The 14135-nt window shown below is 42.3% G+C and overlaps 1 protein-coding gene across 2 annotated transcripts in view; it reads right to left on the bottom strand.

The window, feature by feature from the left end:
* Nucleotides 1–13320, bottom strand: part of TMEM181 (transmembrane protein 181) — a 72609-nt gene extending 59289 nt beyond the window's left edge. The window contains exon 1 of one of the 2 annotated variants that reach the window (XM_025180656.2): nucleotides 13173–13320. In XM_025180656.2, the coding sequence (XP_025036441.1) occupies nucleotides 13173–13177 (5 nt within the window). In that variant the 5' untranslated portion in view covers nucleotides 13178–13320. Of the gene's footprint in view, nucleotides 1–10103; nucleotides 10397–13172 lie in introns of those variants that run through there. The other variant, XM_075924548.1, reaches the window with a different exon arrangement.
* Between the last annotated feature and the right edge of the window lie 815 nt (nucleotides 13321–14135).

Raw genomic sequence — 14135 nt, 5'->3', positions numbered from 1 at the left:
ACATTCAAATCTGCACTTGAAAGGGAATCCTCTGAACTGGCATTCATGCTAAAATTCGACACCCTCCGCACCGGACTTAATAAAGACCCCAACTATCTTACACATTACAAAGATAGCTTCCCCAATTATCATCTCTAATACTATTAACTCACAGACATTTCCCCTTCCCCACCTCTAATATCATTAACTCACTGGCATTCACCTTCCTCCCCCCCCCCCCCACATCCCCCTTCTGTTCTGTAATGTGATTTGTCCTTTTCATGTGTGTTCATTTTTTTTAAATTGTATCCTTTGGTATATATGGTTGTGACTGTTTTCTTCCATTATTTGATCTGAGGAAGTGGGTCTGGCCCACGAAAGCTCATCATCTAATAAACCATCTTGTTAGTCTTTAAAGTGCTACATTGTCCTGCGTTTTATTTCCTTCAAACAGCTATATGAATTAACATATAAATCCCCTTCCAAAATTTACTCCTGAATTTTGAGATTTTCAAACCAACTAGGAGATTTAGCTGTGCATCACCCACTGAAATTAACAGAAGTCCTGTTTTGAGGCTAGGTCTCCTAGTTGGCTTTGAACATACATTATGGTTGAGATATTCTAAGAGGGCACAAATGTAGAACCTCTATTAAATCCTCATTGCACCAGAGGAAGACTCAAATCTGCCTTAAAGCAGCAGTAGACAGTTCTCCTAGAAAAAAAAAGTCTTCAACTACCAGCCCTTCCTCAGTTGTTCTGCTTCTTCCTCCTTACCTATTATCAGAGGTATTCCAAAGTCAAGAAGGAACATGCCAGGGTAGGAGGGGGAGTGGTTTCTTGAGAACACATTGGCATCAGTTAGAACAACCCAGAGGCTACTTTAACTGGTGTGGAGGCTAGTATGGCTCATATTAGTCTCCAAAATTGAAAAGGAGAAAATGTGGTGGAAAGCCACCAATCTTCTCCCCAGTGGACTGAGCATTCTCTGATACACCTAGGGGTCTGGCCCTAGATATAATGGTGATATCAATTATATTATTTACAATACTATTAAGTAGTATACACATAATTATGTGAATTTACGTTTAGTTTTACTAGCATATAGTAAAAAGCATTGCTTACCCTCAAGCTTTCCATTTAGACTCAACTGAAACTTCACTGCTTTCAGAGGTGTCTGATTGTTTTGTCTCCAACCCCTGGTATACATCACTTAGGTCAATAGCTTTATAGAGTTGCATAATCAAAATACATATTAATTGGGCAAAACTAGCTTGCCAACATTTATATTCTTAGCCCAATGCAGCATGATATAGAAACCTAAGCTTAAGACTTCTGAATTTTTGCCAGGGGAGGAGGTGGAAGAATGTCATGAAAGTTTGTTGCTCAGCATACAGAGAACTGTATTTAAAGAAACTGAAAGGTTGCGTCTAGACTGGCATGATTTTGCAGAAATACTTTTAACAGAAAAACTTTTCTGTTAAAGTATTTCCGCAAAAGAGTGTCTAGATTGGCATGGATGCTTTTGCACAAAAGCACTTTTTGCGCAAAAGTATCCGTGCCCAGTAGAGAGACGCTTTTGCGCAAGAAAGCTCTGATGGCCATTTTAGCCATCGGCCTTTCTTGCGCAAAAAATTAAGGTGCCTGTCTACACTGGCCCTCTTGCGCAAGTATTTTTGCACAAGAGGGCTTATCCCTGAGCGGGAGTGTCAAAGTATTTGCGCAAGAAGCACTGAATTCTTACATTAGAACGTCAGTGTTCTTGCACAAATTCAAGCGGCCAGTGTAGACAGCTAGCAAGTTTTTGCGCAAAAGCGGAAAAAAATAAATCTTGCCAGTCTAGATGCACCCAAATAGAAAAAAGCCTCAGGCCATATCCACACTATGAGATAAGATTGAATTTATTAAGGTCAATTTTTTAGCACCTAATTTTGTGAAGTTGATGCCTATCCCCACTGTGCGCAAGAATTCAACATACTTTGAAGTAGCGCATTCCCAGTGTGGTGACTACCATCAATGTTAAGAGTGATACACTCTGGGTAGCTATCCCACAGTGTCTACACCTCTTTGCATTCTGGTTTATGCTCCCAGTGCAGGCTGGCATCAAAATTGTACATATAGTTCTGGGTACATATTGTCAGTGGCCCATAATGCACTTGTTTCTTCCTTCCCTCCCTCCCTGCAATGGCAAACAGTCTATTGGTGCTCTTTTTTCTCTTGTTAGTTATCTGCACAGATATCAAAGCAGCATGAGCATGGACCCTCAACATGGATCTTCTACAGCAAGGCTACTCAACACGTGGGCCTGTCTGTTTGTTTCTGGCCTGCGATGCGGTTTGGGTTTACACAGGGCTCAACACGCAGCCTGCGGGTGGAAGCCAAAACAAAAAAGTAGTCAATATAATGGTCTTTTGTTGATATGCATTTTAGTAGTTCAATTCCTGGACTGTCACTGCTCATTAAAAGTGCTGTCATATGGGTGGAAATCGAGTCAGTATTGCATTGTATTAATAACAGCAGCACTGACTTAAATGGGGCCCGTGTGTTGTGTATCATAGAATCATAGAATAATAGGACTGGAAGGGACCTCAAGAGGTCATCGAGTCCAGCCCCCCGCCCTCAAGGCAGGACCAAGCTCCGTCTACACCATCCCTGACAGATGTCTATCTAACCTGTTCTTAAATATCTCCAGAGAGGGAGATTCCACCACCTCCCTTGGCAATTTATTCCAATATTTGACCACCCTGACAGTTAGGAATTTTTTCCTAATGTCCAATCTAAACCTCCCCTGCTGCATTTTAAGCCCATTACTCCTTGTCCTGTCCTCAGAAACCAAGAGGAACAAATTTTCTCCTTCCTCCTTGTGACACCCTTTTAGATATTTGAAAACCGCTATCATGTCCCCCCTTAATCTTCTTTTTTCCAAACTAAACAAGCCCAGTTCATGAAGCCTGGCTTCATAGGTCATGTTCTCTAAACCTTTAATCATTCTTGTCGCTCTTCTCTGTACCCTTTCCAATTTCTCCACATCTTTCTTGAAATGTGGCGCCCAGAACTGGACACAGTACTCCAGCTGAGGCCTAACTAGTGCAGAGTAGAGCGGCAGAATGACTTCACGAGTTTTGCTTACAACACACCTGTTGATACAACCTAGAATCATATTTGCTTTTTTTGCAACAGCATCACACTGTTGACTCATATTCAACTTGTGGTCCACTATGACCCCTAGATCCCTTTCCGCCATGCTCCTTCCTAGACAGTCGCTTCCCATCTTGTATGTATGGAACTGATTGTTCCTTCCTAAGTGGAGCACTTTGCATTTCTCTTTATTAAACCTCATCCTGTTTACCTCTGACCATTTCTCTAACTTGCTAAGGTCATTTTGAATTATGTCCCTATCCTCCAAAGAAGTTGCAACCCCACCCAGTTTGGTATCATCTGCAAACTTAATAAGCGTACTCTCTATCCCAATATCTACATCATTGATGAAGATATTAAACAGTACGGGTCCCAAAACAGACCCTTGAGGAACTCCACTTGTTATCCCTTTCCAGCAGGATTTAGAACCGTTAACGACAACTCTCTGACTACGGTTATCCAGCCAATTATGCACCCACCTTATTGTGGCCCTATCTAAGTTATATTTGCCTAGTTTATCAATAAGAATATCATGCGAGACCGTATCAAATGCCTTACTAAAGTCTAGGTATATGACATCCACCGCTTCTCCCTTATCCACAAGGCTCGTTATCCTATCAAAGAAAGCTATCAGATTAGTTTGGCATGACTTGTTCTTCACAAACCCATGCTGGCTATTCCCTATCACTTTATTACCTTCCAAGTGTTTGCATAGGATTTCCTTAATTACCTGCTCCATTATCTTCCCTGGGACAGACGTTAAACTGACCGGTCTGTAGTTTCCTGGGTTGTTCTTATTCCCCTTTTTATAGATGGGCACAATATTTGCCCTTTTCCAGTCTTCTGGAATCTCCCCTGTCTGCCATTATTTTTCAAAGATCATAGCTAAAGGCTCAGATACCTCCTCTATCAGCTCCTTGAGTATCCTGGGATGCATTTCATCAGGACCTGGTGACTTGCTGACATCTAACTTTCCTAAGTGATTTTTAACTTGTTCTTTGTGTATCCTATCTTCTAAACTTACCCTCTCTCTGCTTGTATTCATTACGTTAGGCACACCTCCAGACTTCTCGGTGAAGACCGAAACAAAGAAGTCATTGAGCATCTCCGCCATTTCCAAGTTTCCTGTTACTGCTTCTCCCTCCTCACTAAGCAGTGGGCCTACCCTGTCCTTGGTCTTCCTCTTGCTTTTAATGTATTTATAAAAGGTCTTCTTGTTTCCCTTTATGCCTATAGCTAGTTTGATCTCATTTTGTGCCTTTGCCTTTCTAATCTTGCCCCTGCATTCCCGTGTTGCTTGCCTATATTCATCCTTTGTTATTTGTCCTAGTTTCCATTTTTTATATGACTCCTTTTTTATTTTGAGATCATGCAAGATCTCCTTGTTAAGCCAAGCTGGTCTTTTGCCATATTTTCTGTCTTGCCTTAATTTTTGTATTTATGCCCGTCTGTGTAAAATAAGCTATTTGCATATATTTACATATATATTTGCATGTATATTCAACCACACTTAAGTTGCGGCCCTCAACATGTGCTATGAGTATCATTGTGGCCCCTAGAGCTTCCAAAGTTGAGTAGCCCTGTTGTACAGCATCACAGCTTTATGATGCTGTTATTAACCTTGGTGTGCCTAATGCTGGAGTATGTCCAGAGTGTACCCAAGGTTCACTGGAAAAAGGAAGAATTTTAGGAGGCCATGAACATACTTTTCTGTGAAGTACTTGAATGAATTGCAAATGCTGCTGGCATTTGATTCTCTGGACACAGTGGAACACTGATTCTGGTACGATGAGACAAGCAGACTGGTGGGGCCACACTGTGATGCAGGTATGGGATGATCAACAGTGGTTGCAAAACTTTCACATGTGTAAGCCACTTTCATGGAAGTTTATGAATTGCTTTCCTCCACCCTGTAGCACAAGAACAGCAGAATGAGACCCATTCTGACAGTGGAGAAGCACATGGCAATTGCCCCGTGGGAGCTTGCAATGCCAGACAGTTATTAGTCAATTGGGAATCAATTCAGAATGGGAAAAACGACACCTTTATGGAGGTGTGCAGGGAGGATTCCTGCTCTGTCTCCAGACATGTTAACATACTGTTCCAAGGACCCCACACTGTGTAGGCACAATGGCCACCACAATCACACCTGACTGCCTTAATCCACTTTTATCAAAATAAAAAATGTGAGCTCACCAGAAGTGCCTTCCCTAAGATCAGTGCCTGACTGTGAGATATCCTGAGAGGAGGGGATTGCCTCCAGAGTTACAAAAAGGTTTTGGCTCTTGGTGACCTTGTTTGCCCAGCTCACTTGCTGATTGTGCTTCTCCTGTTCCACCATGCTGTCCGAGAATGCCTTGAGTGTCTTGGAAGGAATTCACAGACTGGCTAGGGAAGCTGGTCATGTCACCCCAAAGATTACATTCAGCTGCTCATAGAAGCAGCATGTTTGTGGTGATTCTCCAGACTGACCATTTGCTTCCTTTGTCTTTTGATATGACTGCCTTAGCTCCTTTATTTTGATGTGGCACTGCTGAGCATCCCTTTCTCCTCCATGCTCCTTGTGATCTTGCCATAGATATCTGCATTTCTTTTGCTTGTTCTTAGTTCTTCAAGAACAGATCTCTCTCTCCACACAATAATGAGATCCAAAACCTCCTGAGCTTACCATACTGGTACTTGTCTGTGATCCTGGGAACTCATGGAACTTCAACTCATGATCAGGTGTGCTGCCTGCTCGAAAGTCTGCTCACCATGCTCGCCACACAAGAAATGAAATTCAAATTTTACTGGGGCTTTTCCTGTTCATCCAGAGAGCAGTAGAGTTGAAAGCCATGGAAACTCATGAAAGTAATTGTGAGGAATTGAGACATTTCCCAGAGAAGAACACTGCCTTTCACAGCACTGCATCTGCATTACCAGAAAGTTGACCATGCAAGATCAAATTTAGCAGCTATTCCTCAAAAGCAGGAGCACAGAAATAGATTTTAATGGTCCTTTTAGTCTATGGAATGGGCTTGCTAGTATGGACTCATTTAGAAAATCGATGTGATGTGGCTAAGTTAAACCTAAACTCCTAGGCTGTGTCTAGACTGGCAAGTTTTTCCGCAAAAGCAACTGTTTTTTCGGAAAAACTTGCCAGCTGTCTACAATGGCTGCTTGAATTCCCGCAAGAACACTGACGATCTCATGTAAGAAATCAGTGCTTCTTGCAGAAATACTATGCTGCTCCCGTTCGGGCAAAAGTCCTTTTGCGCAAAAGGGCCAGTGTAGACCGCTCAGATTTGTTTTGCGCAAAAAAGCCCTGATCGCGAAAATGGCGATCAGGGCTTTTTTGCGGAAAAGCGCGTCTAGACTGGCATGGACGCTTTTCCGCAAAAAGTGCTTTTGCGGAAAAGCGTCCGTGCCAATCTAGATGCTCTTTTCCGCAAATGCTTTTAAAGGAAAACTTTTCCGTTAAAAGCATTTGCGAAATACACTGCCAGTCTAGACGTAGCCCTAGTGTAAACGAGGTTTCAGTCTCACCTTTTAGTCAGATAATGACAAATATTGTAAACATCAGGGGCCAGATTCAAAATTAGTGTAAATTAGCATTGCTCTAATGACATCAGTGCTGATTTACGCCAGCTGAGGATTCAAACTAGGGAAGTTCACTTTCGTTTAATCAGCTAATTGAGTAGTCAATGGATTAGTCGATAAGGGGGAAACTGCAGAGCCACGGTAGGGTTAGCGCCCGGCTACGGGAGCTAACCCCACTGTGGCTCTGCCTTTTAAATGTATAAAGAACCATCAGGGAAATATTGATGATAATATCAGATGTATGGGACCTTTTGAAAACAGTGTAAAGACTCAATATCCCTCCCTATTAAGGAACTGCTGCATTTTATTTGGGTTATCCAAATCAATTACATTATAAAACAGAACTTACAACCAATATCAGTGAAGAAGCATATTTGACAGGAGTGAACAGGTCTGCATGAAGACTCAGCATGGCTGAAAAAGTTAAGTTCCAAAGGATAAATGATGCAAAATCAAATCCATACAAAACTAGAAAACACAGAAGCATCCAACAATAATATCATATGACAAAAGTCACAGTTAAGGTTGTCATCGGGAAGACTGGTTGATTTGCTTGCGGTAAAGATGATGCATGTTTGATTTGCTTGGGGTAAAGATGATACATGTTTTGCAAGTGAATTTGCTTTTGTGAGAAGACAACCATATATAGTTCTATGGTTTTATTCTGTATTTCCAGTTTCAAATTAAGTGTTATTTGCCCTTCAAAACCCTGTTTTTCAATAAGGGTTTTTTTTAATTGAAGACAGGCCACACAACTTGACATTTCTGATATTGAACTGACAATCTTCTACACCTTTAGAGCACCAAGGCTTTGTTAAAGCCTTCATCCACAGCTCCTATTTATAAATTAATAAAAACTATGCTGAGAATGACAGCTGTTTTTGCCCATCACAACATATGACCAAGAATCAGAAGAGCACACTATATAGTCAAGAACCAGTGAGACTACAGCTGTTCTTACCAAGAATCTAAAAAGTAGATGCAGCTCTCTACTATCAATTAATTTAAAAAATTGAAGTGCTATGTACTTTGGACTGCTAGGTATACAGACACACTGGGGAAGAATGTTCATTTTAAGCTTAGCTCCTTTGAATACAGGAAGAGGAAATTAAAAGAAATGCTAGTTGAAAGGAAACTGATCATCAGTGGGTAAGAACAGCATATGTAAATCCAGTGGTTTAGCAATAAATGTAACCTCCCAAGTCATGCATAGATCTCAACATCCTTTGCAAAGGAGACCAAGTATAATTATCCATATTTTAGAAATGGAGATACAGACATAGGGGCATACCTGGGTGGTCGACAAATACCTTTGATGTCGGCAGGGGAGCGTTCAGCTGTTTGTCAGCTCAGCGCGGCAGCCATGTAAATTTAAATGAAGCGGCGATTATTTAAATTGCCGCTTCATTTTACTATGTCCGGTACCCTAATCTACATGCCTCTGTCGCCAGAGGCATGTAGTCTAGACGTACCCATAGAGAGGTAAAATAACTTGCCTAAAGTCACATGGTAGGTCAATGGCAGAGCCAGAAGTCAGAAAAAGGTCCTTAGTGCAGTGCCATGTTCATTGGACCATGCTCTTCCAAATATTTACCAAGTGGAACCTATTTCTGCATATGACAGGTATGCTTGATTGGCAGTCTTATGTGGATGGGACTAAAAGTTCTGGCGTCCTCAGATGCAGTATACAGCAGTGTTACTCAATGCCAACAGAACGCACACAGAATAACTCTTGATTCAAAAAGTTATTTCTTTGTCAACCACAAAGGTTATAATATAACATTTTACATTTTTATAGCATGTTTTATCCCACTGGTTCTACGGCAAGTAGTACAAGCATTTACAGCTGCTTCTGTCAGGAGATGACACTGGAAAATAGCAGCCCAGATTTTAAGTCTAAAACTGCATTTGGGTTGGTCCAATATAATCTGCCATGTAGTATTTATTGGAAGTCTCTTCCTACATTTTCTATGCTAAAACAATGGGTTAAAGAGACTTTATGTTGGAGAGCTGCTGCTTTCTACTGAAAACAAAGCAGCACAGCTGCTGGATGGATGCAGCCATCTCTCAGGATCTGTTCACATCACATGTTTGTTATCCCCTAGGTTCACATTTCCATTGCCAGGTACATTTTATATCTATCTACCTCTTTGCAAATCAGAATGGTAGCTTTTTACAGCCACATTGTACTCACATTGCACAGGGAAAAGCAACCACATCAATTACAAGACAACGGCCATAAAGAACCTCATATCCAAAACCCTAGCAGAGTCCACATATGGCAGAGCTGATGTGCCATATTGCCACTGAAGCACACTGACATGACATAATGATAATACTGACATGTTTGCCCACCTTTCCCAGCACCATTTATAATAATTTTCTACAATTTCTCAGGCTGAGCTTTGGCAAAATGAGTCATTGTTTCGTTGGGGAAAATTCAGCTATGTTAAACCCTTTGCCAAGATGCACTGATGGTGCCAAGTTATGAGACAATGGTACTGCTTTCAACAACTCTTGCTGCTGTGGATGTTGTGACAAATTAAGTATAAGAGATCAGATTTTTGGTGAAAATGGACGCAGCACCATTAAAGTCAGAAGATTGATGCTGCTATTCCCCCAGCTGAGGACCTGGTGCAATGTGTACATCTCTGCTGAGATGCAATAGGGAAAAGCTTAGGCTAAAAAGGCTACTATTAATTAATACTTTATATGACTTAAAGCAGAGAAGCAGGTGATGGAACTTTTCACAGAAGTTTTCCTAGAAAGCACTTTTAAAGGAGACAAGAGACGAGTTCATAACAGTAGGGAACATCCTCCATACTATCCTGAGTATTCAAGATCCTGGGAGGCCTGAATCCATGTTTCTGTGTTATGGTAAACCACGTCTAAGTTTGATTAGTGAGATCACAGCGTTGGTTGTTTTAGACAACAGCTAGGGTGCTACTGGTTTATGGACTCTCACTCCATGTAACAGGCTGATTAATTTGTTTCTGAAAAAAACCTGATGTAGATTCCTTCACCCCCTTCGTCAAAGGTCCAGGTCGTGAAAATAAATTAATTTCACCAGCACTCAAGGAAATAACATGTGCTGGGATCATTTGAAAGGAAAGACACTCATACACAGCATAAGCGGAGAGGGGGAACCCTGCCTCATGGCCTGGCCACCCCATGGATTTGCGAGAGGAGAGCCCCTTGGCCAACCCCTCCCAACTTTCCAGTGCCCGCTTCAAAAAAGGCCTTTTCTCGTGTAGCTCCTCGGACCAAACACAGCAGCCGCCGCCGCCATGATTCCTGACTAACCAGCGCCCGGCCCCACCACATCCCAGCGCAGAGCCCGGCCGGCCGGCAACCCTCCGTCCCCCAACCCAGCGCTGGGGCGTGAAACGCGCCTCTCCCCGCCCCTCACCGGTAGTAGCGGTCATCCTTGTAGGGCGTCAGGTCCTCGCGCAGCTCCCTGTAGGCCTCGCGCAGCCCCCGGCAGAAGCGCTTGAGCTCGCCGCAGAGCGGGTTCTCGAAGGCGGGGTAATCCGCCTCCATCCCGCCGCTGCGGCCCCGTCCCCCTGCGCCAGCGCCCTCCGGCTCCGCGGCCGAGGCGGGGGCGGCGCTGCCGGGGGAGGAGCTGCGAGGCTGGGCCGGCCCCGCTTCCCGCCTCACACGCGGGAGCAGCAGCAGCGCCCACCCCCTGCCCCAGCAGACGGGAATGGGCCCTCGGGGCGCGGCTCCCTCCTCGCCCCGGGCCTCCCGCTGCTCGCCCAGCCCCGGGGGTGTTGCAAACCGCAGAGGGGGCCGGGCACGCGGGAGGAAGGGCTGGGGCCCTCGGCTGGGAAAATTTCAGGACCCTGGACAGATTCACCGAACTGTTAACAGAGCAGCTCGCCCACGCTTCCTACCCAACGCTGCTTTTCGCACTGGCCGCGGCGAGAGGACTGGTTTCCTCTCTTTGCTGTGTGAGATTATTTTAATGCCACCCGTCGTATTAAACCATTCCCTCAGATCTTCTCCTTAAAAAAAAAAAGTTTATCCATGTATAAAATGCCCCCCCCCTCCAGAGGACACTGAAAATATTAAGATGCACATAACGAACAAAGCGCACCAAAAGAAAAAGGAAATAAAAATATATTTACCATCATAAACATATAAACAAGGAATCTATACTCATAATTTCTGATCAGTTTCTTTTATAGTGATCAAAGATGACATTCTTAATTAAAAGAAAAAAAAGCCGACAAACTCCATGAAGGAACTGAGTTTAAGGGTAATTTAGAGTAAAGCATTCTACAGGGCTGTTGTAATTATCCACAAACCAATTGTTATAAACCCAGGAAATCCAGTTAAGGTTAAATTTAAACCAAAATATGTAAAGGAGACTACAGTCAGGTCTCCCAAACAACCTTAATTCCACTCTGTAGTGACTCCCAGAGGGCACATACATGAAAATAAAGTCTTTATACGCAATTTAACATAATTTGGGTCCCCAAACACTAAAACGCCTTATTAATTGTAGTTACTGCTGCTGTTATTAAAATGTAGAATTAAGCTTGAAGGAACATTTTTTAGCTATGAAGAAAAATTGGAAAATGTGGATCTTTAATCCTTTATATTCCAAATATACCCCATGCCAAGGATCTCCAATGTGGTTTTGCTATACCCAGGGCAGTTATATGGGTGGTGTAACCCTGCAATCATCTGTCAAACCATGTGTGGGGTTTCTTTTAATTTTAACCTTTACAGTGAATTTCCCAGGTGCTTGGTTTTTGAATAATTGGCTGAGTGAAACAAGGTCCTTCTTGTAACTCAACAGCATATTTGCCATGCAATAACTTTTAAATATCATGTCTGATCAATTCCAAAATGTCGGGGAAATGTTCAAAGCATTAACCAACAGGAGAACCCTTTTGGAAATTTGAACAAACCTGATTTCCAGTAAAATCTCCATTTTACCATTCAGGATTGAGACTATGACTTCAGGGTTTGGGTACCAGAGCATTTCCTTTGCCTGCAGTGCCTCCAAATAAGCATGCTGTTGCCTGGTTTTAATAGAAATCAGGCTGCTGGAAGCCTCTGATCCTTCCTCCTCTCCACTCTGACCACTTGGGTGGGCTTCTCATTCCCCTACTTCAGCCAGGCCCCACTCAGGCCATTTGTGTCTCTACTCTGACCAGTTCGAGTTCAGCTGGAACTCTCATCCCCACTCCAGCCAGCCCCCTTGTTGCCTCAGCAATATATCCATTTGGGCATTCAGGGAACAGAGATGGGGGGAAAAGGGCTGGACTGTAGTGGGGATCAAGGATCCAGCAGGGTGTATTGTTCAGTGTACACAAGCAACAATATGTAACTCTCTAGTATAATAGCCCAGTAATGTATTTTACCATAAATTAGGTATTCAACTGTCACTCCATGTTAATACTTCCCAGACAAAAGCTACATTATCTAAAATAAATTATACCATTTTCAACAGTATTAATTGAGAGTGAGAAAATTAGTCACATAGCTTTTTAAGGCCACTATGGGGACCACTGTGATCACCTAGTCTGATGTCATAGAAGCATAGCAGAGGAAGAAATTTCAAGAGGTCATCAAGTCCAGTTCCCTACCCTTCTGGCAAGACCAAGTACCATCTAGACCAGAGGCAGGCAACACATGGCCTGTAGGCCAGATCTGGCCCACCAAGCCTTTAGATGTTGCCCATGTCCTGGAGCCTCAGCCTGCCACAGCCCAAGGCCACTTAAAGTGTCTGGGTGCTCCATGTATATCTCTGCACTGTACACCCAGGGTGGGGGGAAAGGGAGACTTCACATGCCTAAAATAAGTAAGTTGAAAAAAAGGTTAAAATATTAACAGCTTGTTCTCATTTAACCACATACATTTAACTGACTTTTTTCGCAAAAGGTGAAAGCAACAGGTATGCTTCAGGTACCGAAACAGCAGAAAATAATGTTACTACAAAGATACAAGCTGGTTTCCTTGCTGTTGTTTTGTTACTATATCCATCAAGAACAGGTGGACATAAAGACTTTGTCATCACACCATTCCAGAAACCCTCCTACATTAGCATGAATAGATTTTTTTTTTTTGGCATATCAAGGAATCATGAGTGGTAGTATGCAGAGATTATGTCTGCAAGTTCTTATATAGAAGGTACATCATTGGCAAGGTAATTGGGTTGTCTAACACTTAGGATTATAGCATTTCCAGACAAATAAATACTGAGGATCATGCATATTTTATTTTATGTACATATAAAGATTCACAATGAAACCACAGCCTCACTGAAGTCAATGGCAAAACTCACATTGACTTCAAGGAGATCAGGGTTTCATCCTGTCTCCAAAGGGTCAAAGTCATATATAATCCATCACTAGCTGCACTGAGTCTCTCAGCATACACCACTCTAAATCACAAACAATCAGACTTTGGAAATATTTGACTTCATTAGTCACTCTCAGGAAAGCAAATACATTGAACATTAATTTACCGCATAGTTGATTCTTATGTGGAAAATGGCTCCAGGGGAACTGCTTTTGTAAGTGGCGGTGTTCTTTCCTTCAGTTTTCAATAAAGGCACAATTTCAGCTATTGTTTGAGGGGATTTTAAGGGGATTGAACTATAACTTATGTATTGAGTATCTATATATAATAAAACAATAAGCTATGTATCTATGCCAACAGCCCAAAAGCATTGTGGGATCAGAGAGAACTCAACCAATCAACACTCCTCCTCTACAGCTAATTTGCATTGCAACAGTTTCATTGCTTGTAGAGAGTCAGTGGTGTAAAGGAGACAGCACAGATGCTAGATTACTTGGTCCAGCTTTTATAGAGATCTTCAAAGACTGATTCGCCACCTGTACAATTCAGTACAAACTTCCCACTACAATTCCCACACCCATACAGATCAGCGATCATCCACACAACACCAGAACCAGCACACACAGTAATCCCAAACAAACACATAGATGTGTGTGTTGCAGAGAGGGGTTGTTTCACCATCCCCACAAATCAATTAAAATCTCTGCACACAATTCACATTTATTCACCCTCACTCATACTTACTTCTGAATCTGCTTACTTGATTTTCTTGCCCATTCCAAACAATCTGTAAGTAGAATTTGTTAAAAAAATCCAGCAATATTTAGTAATTTACATATTCAATTTAAGTGAAAAAGATACACTTAAATGAAAAATCTCCCCAGTCACTAATACAGCCTAATACAATTTTTTTACACTTTAAAACACCTGCATTACCTTTTCACTACTGGAGCTAGCTATTTATTTTTTGCTTTTCACTTACTTTGAACAATGAAATTGCAGTCACCAGTTCAACTTTCCAGTTCTCACCCATTAGTACAATGCTGCAGTATTTGTTTACAAACACTTCTGGGCAATGTTCTAATCCAGTGTTTCTCAACCTTTTTTTTAAAATAAAGTACCCCTGTTT

The sequence above is a fragment of the Pelodiscus sinensis genome, chromosome 3 (assembly GCF_049634645.1).
Source record: "Pelodiscus sinensis isolate JC-2024 chromosome 3, ASM4963464v1, whole genome shotgun sequence".
Classification (NCBI taxonomy): Eukaryota; Metazoa; Chordata; order Testudines; family Trionychidae; genus Pelodiscus; species Pelodiscus sinensis.
Note: the sequence above shows the minus strand (reverse complement) of the source record. Positions and strands in the feature narration are given on the sequence as shown.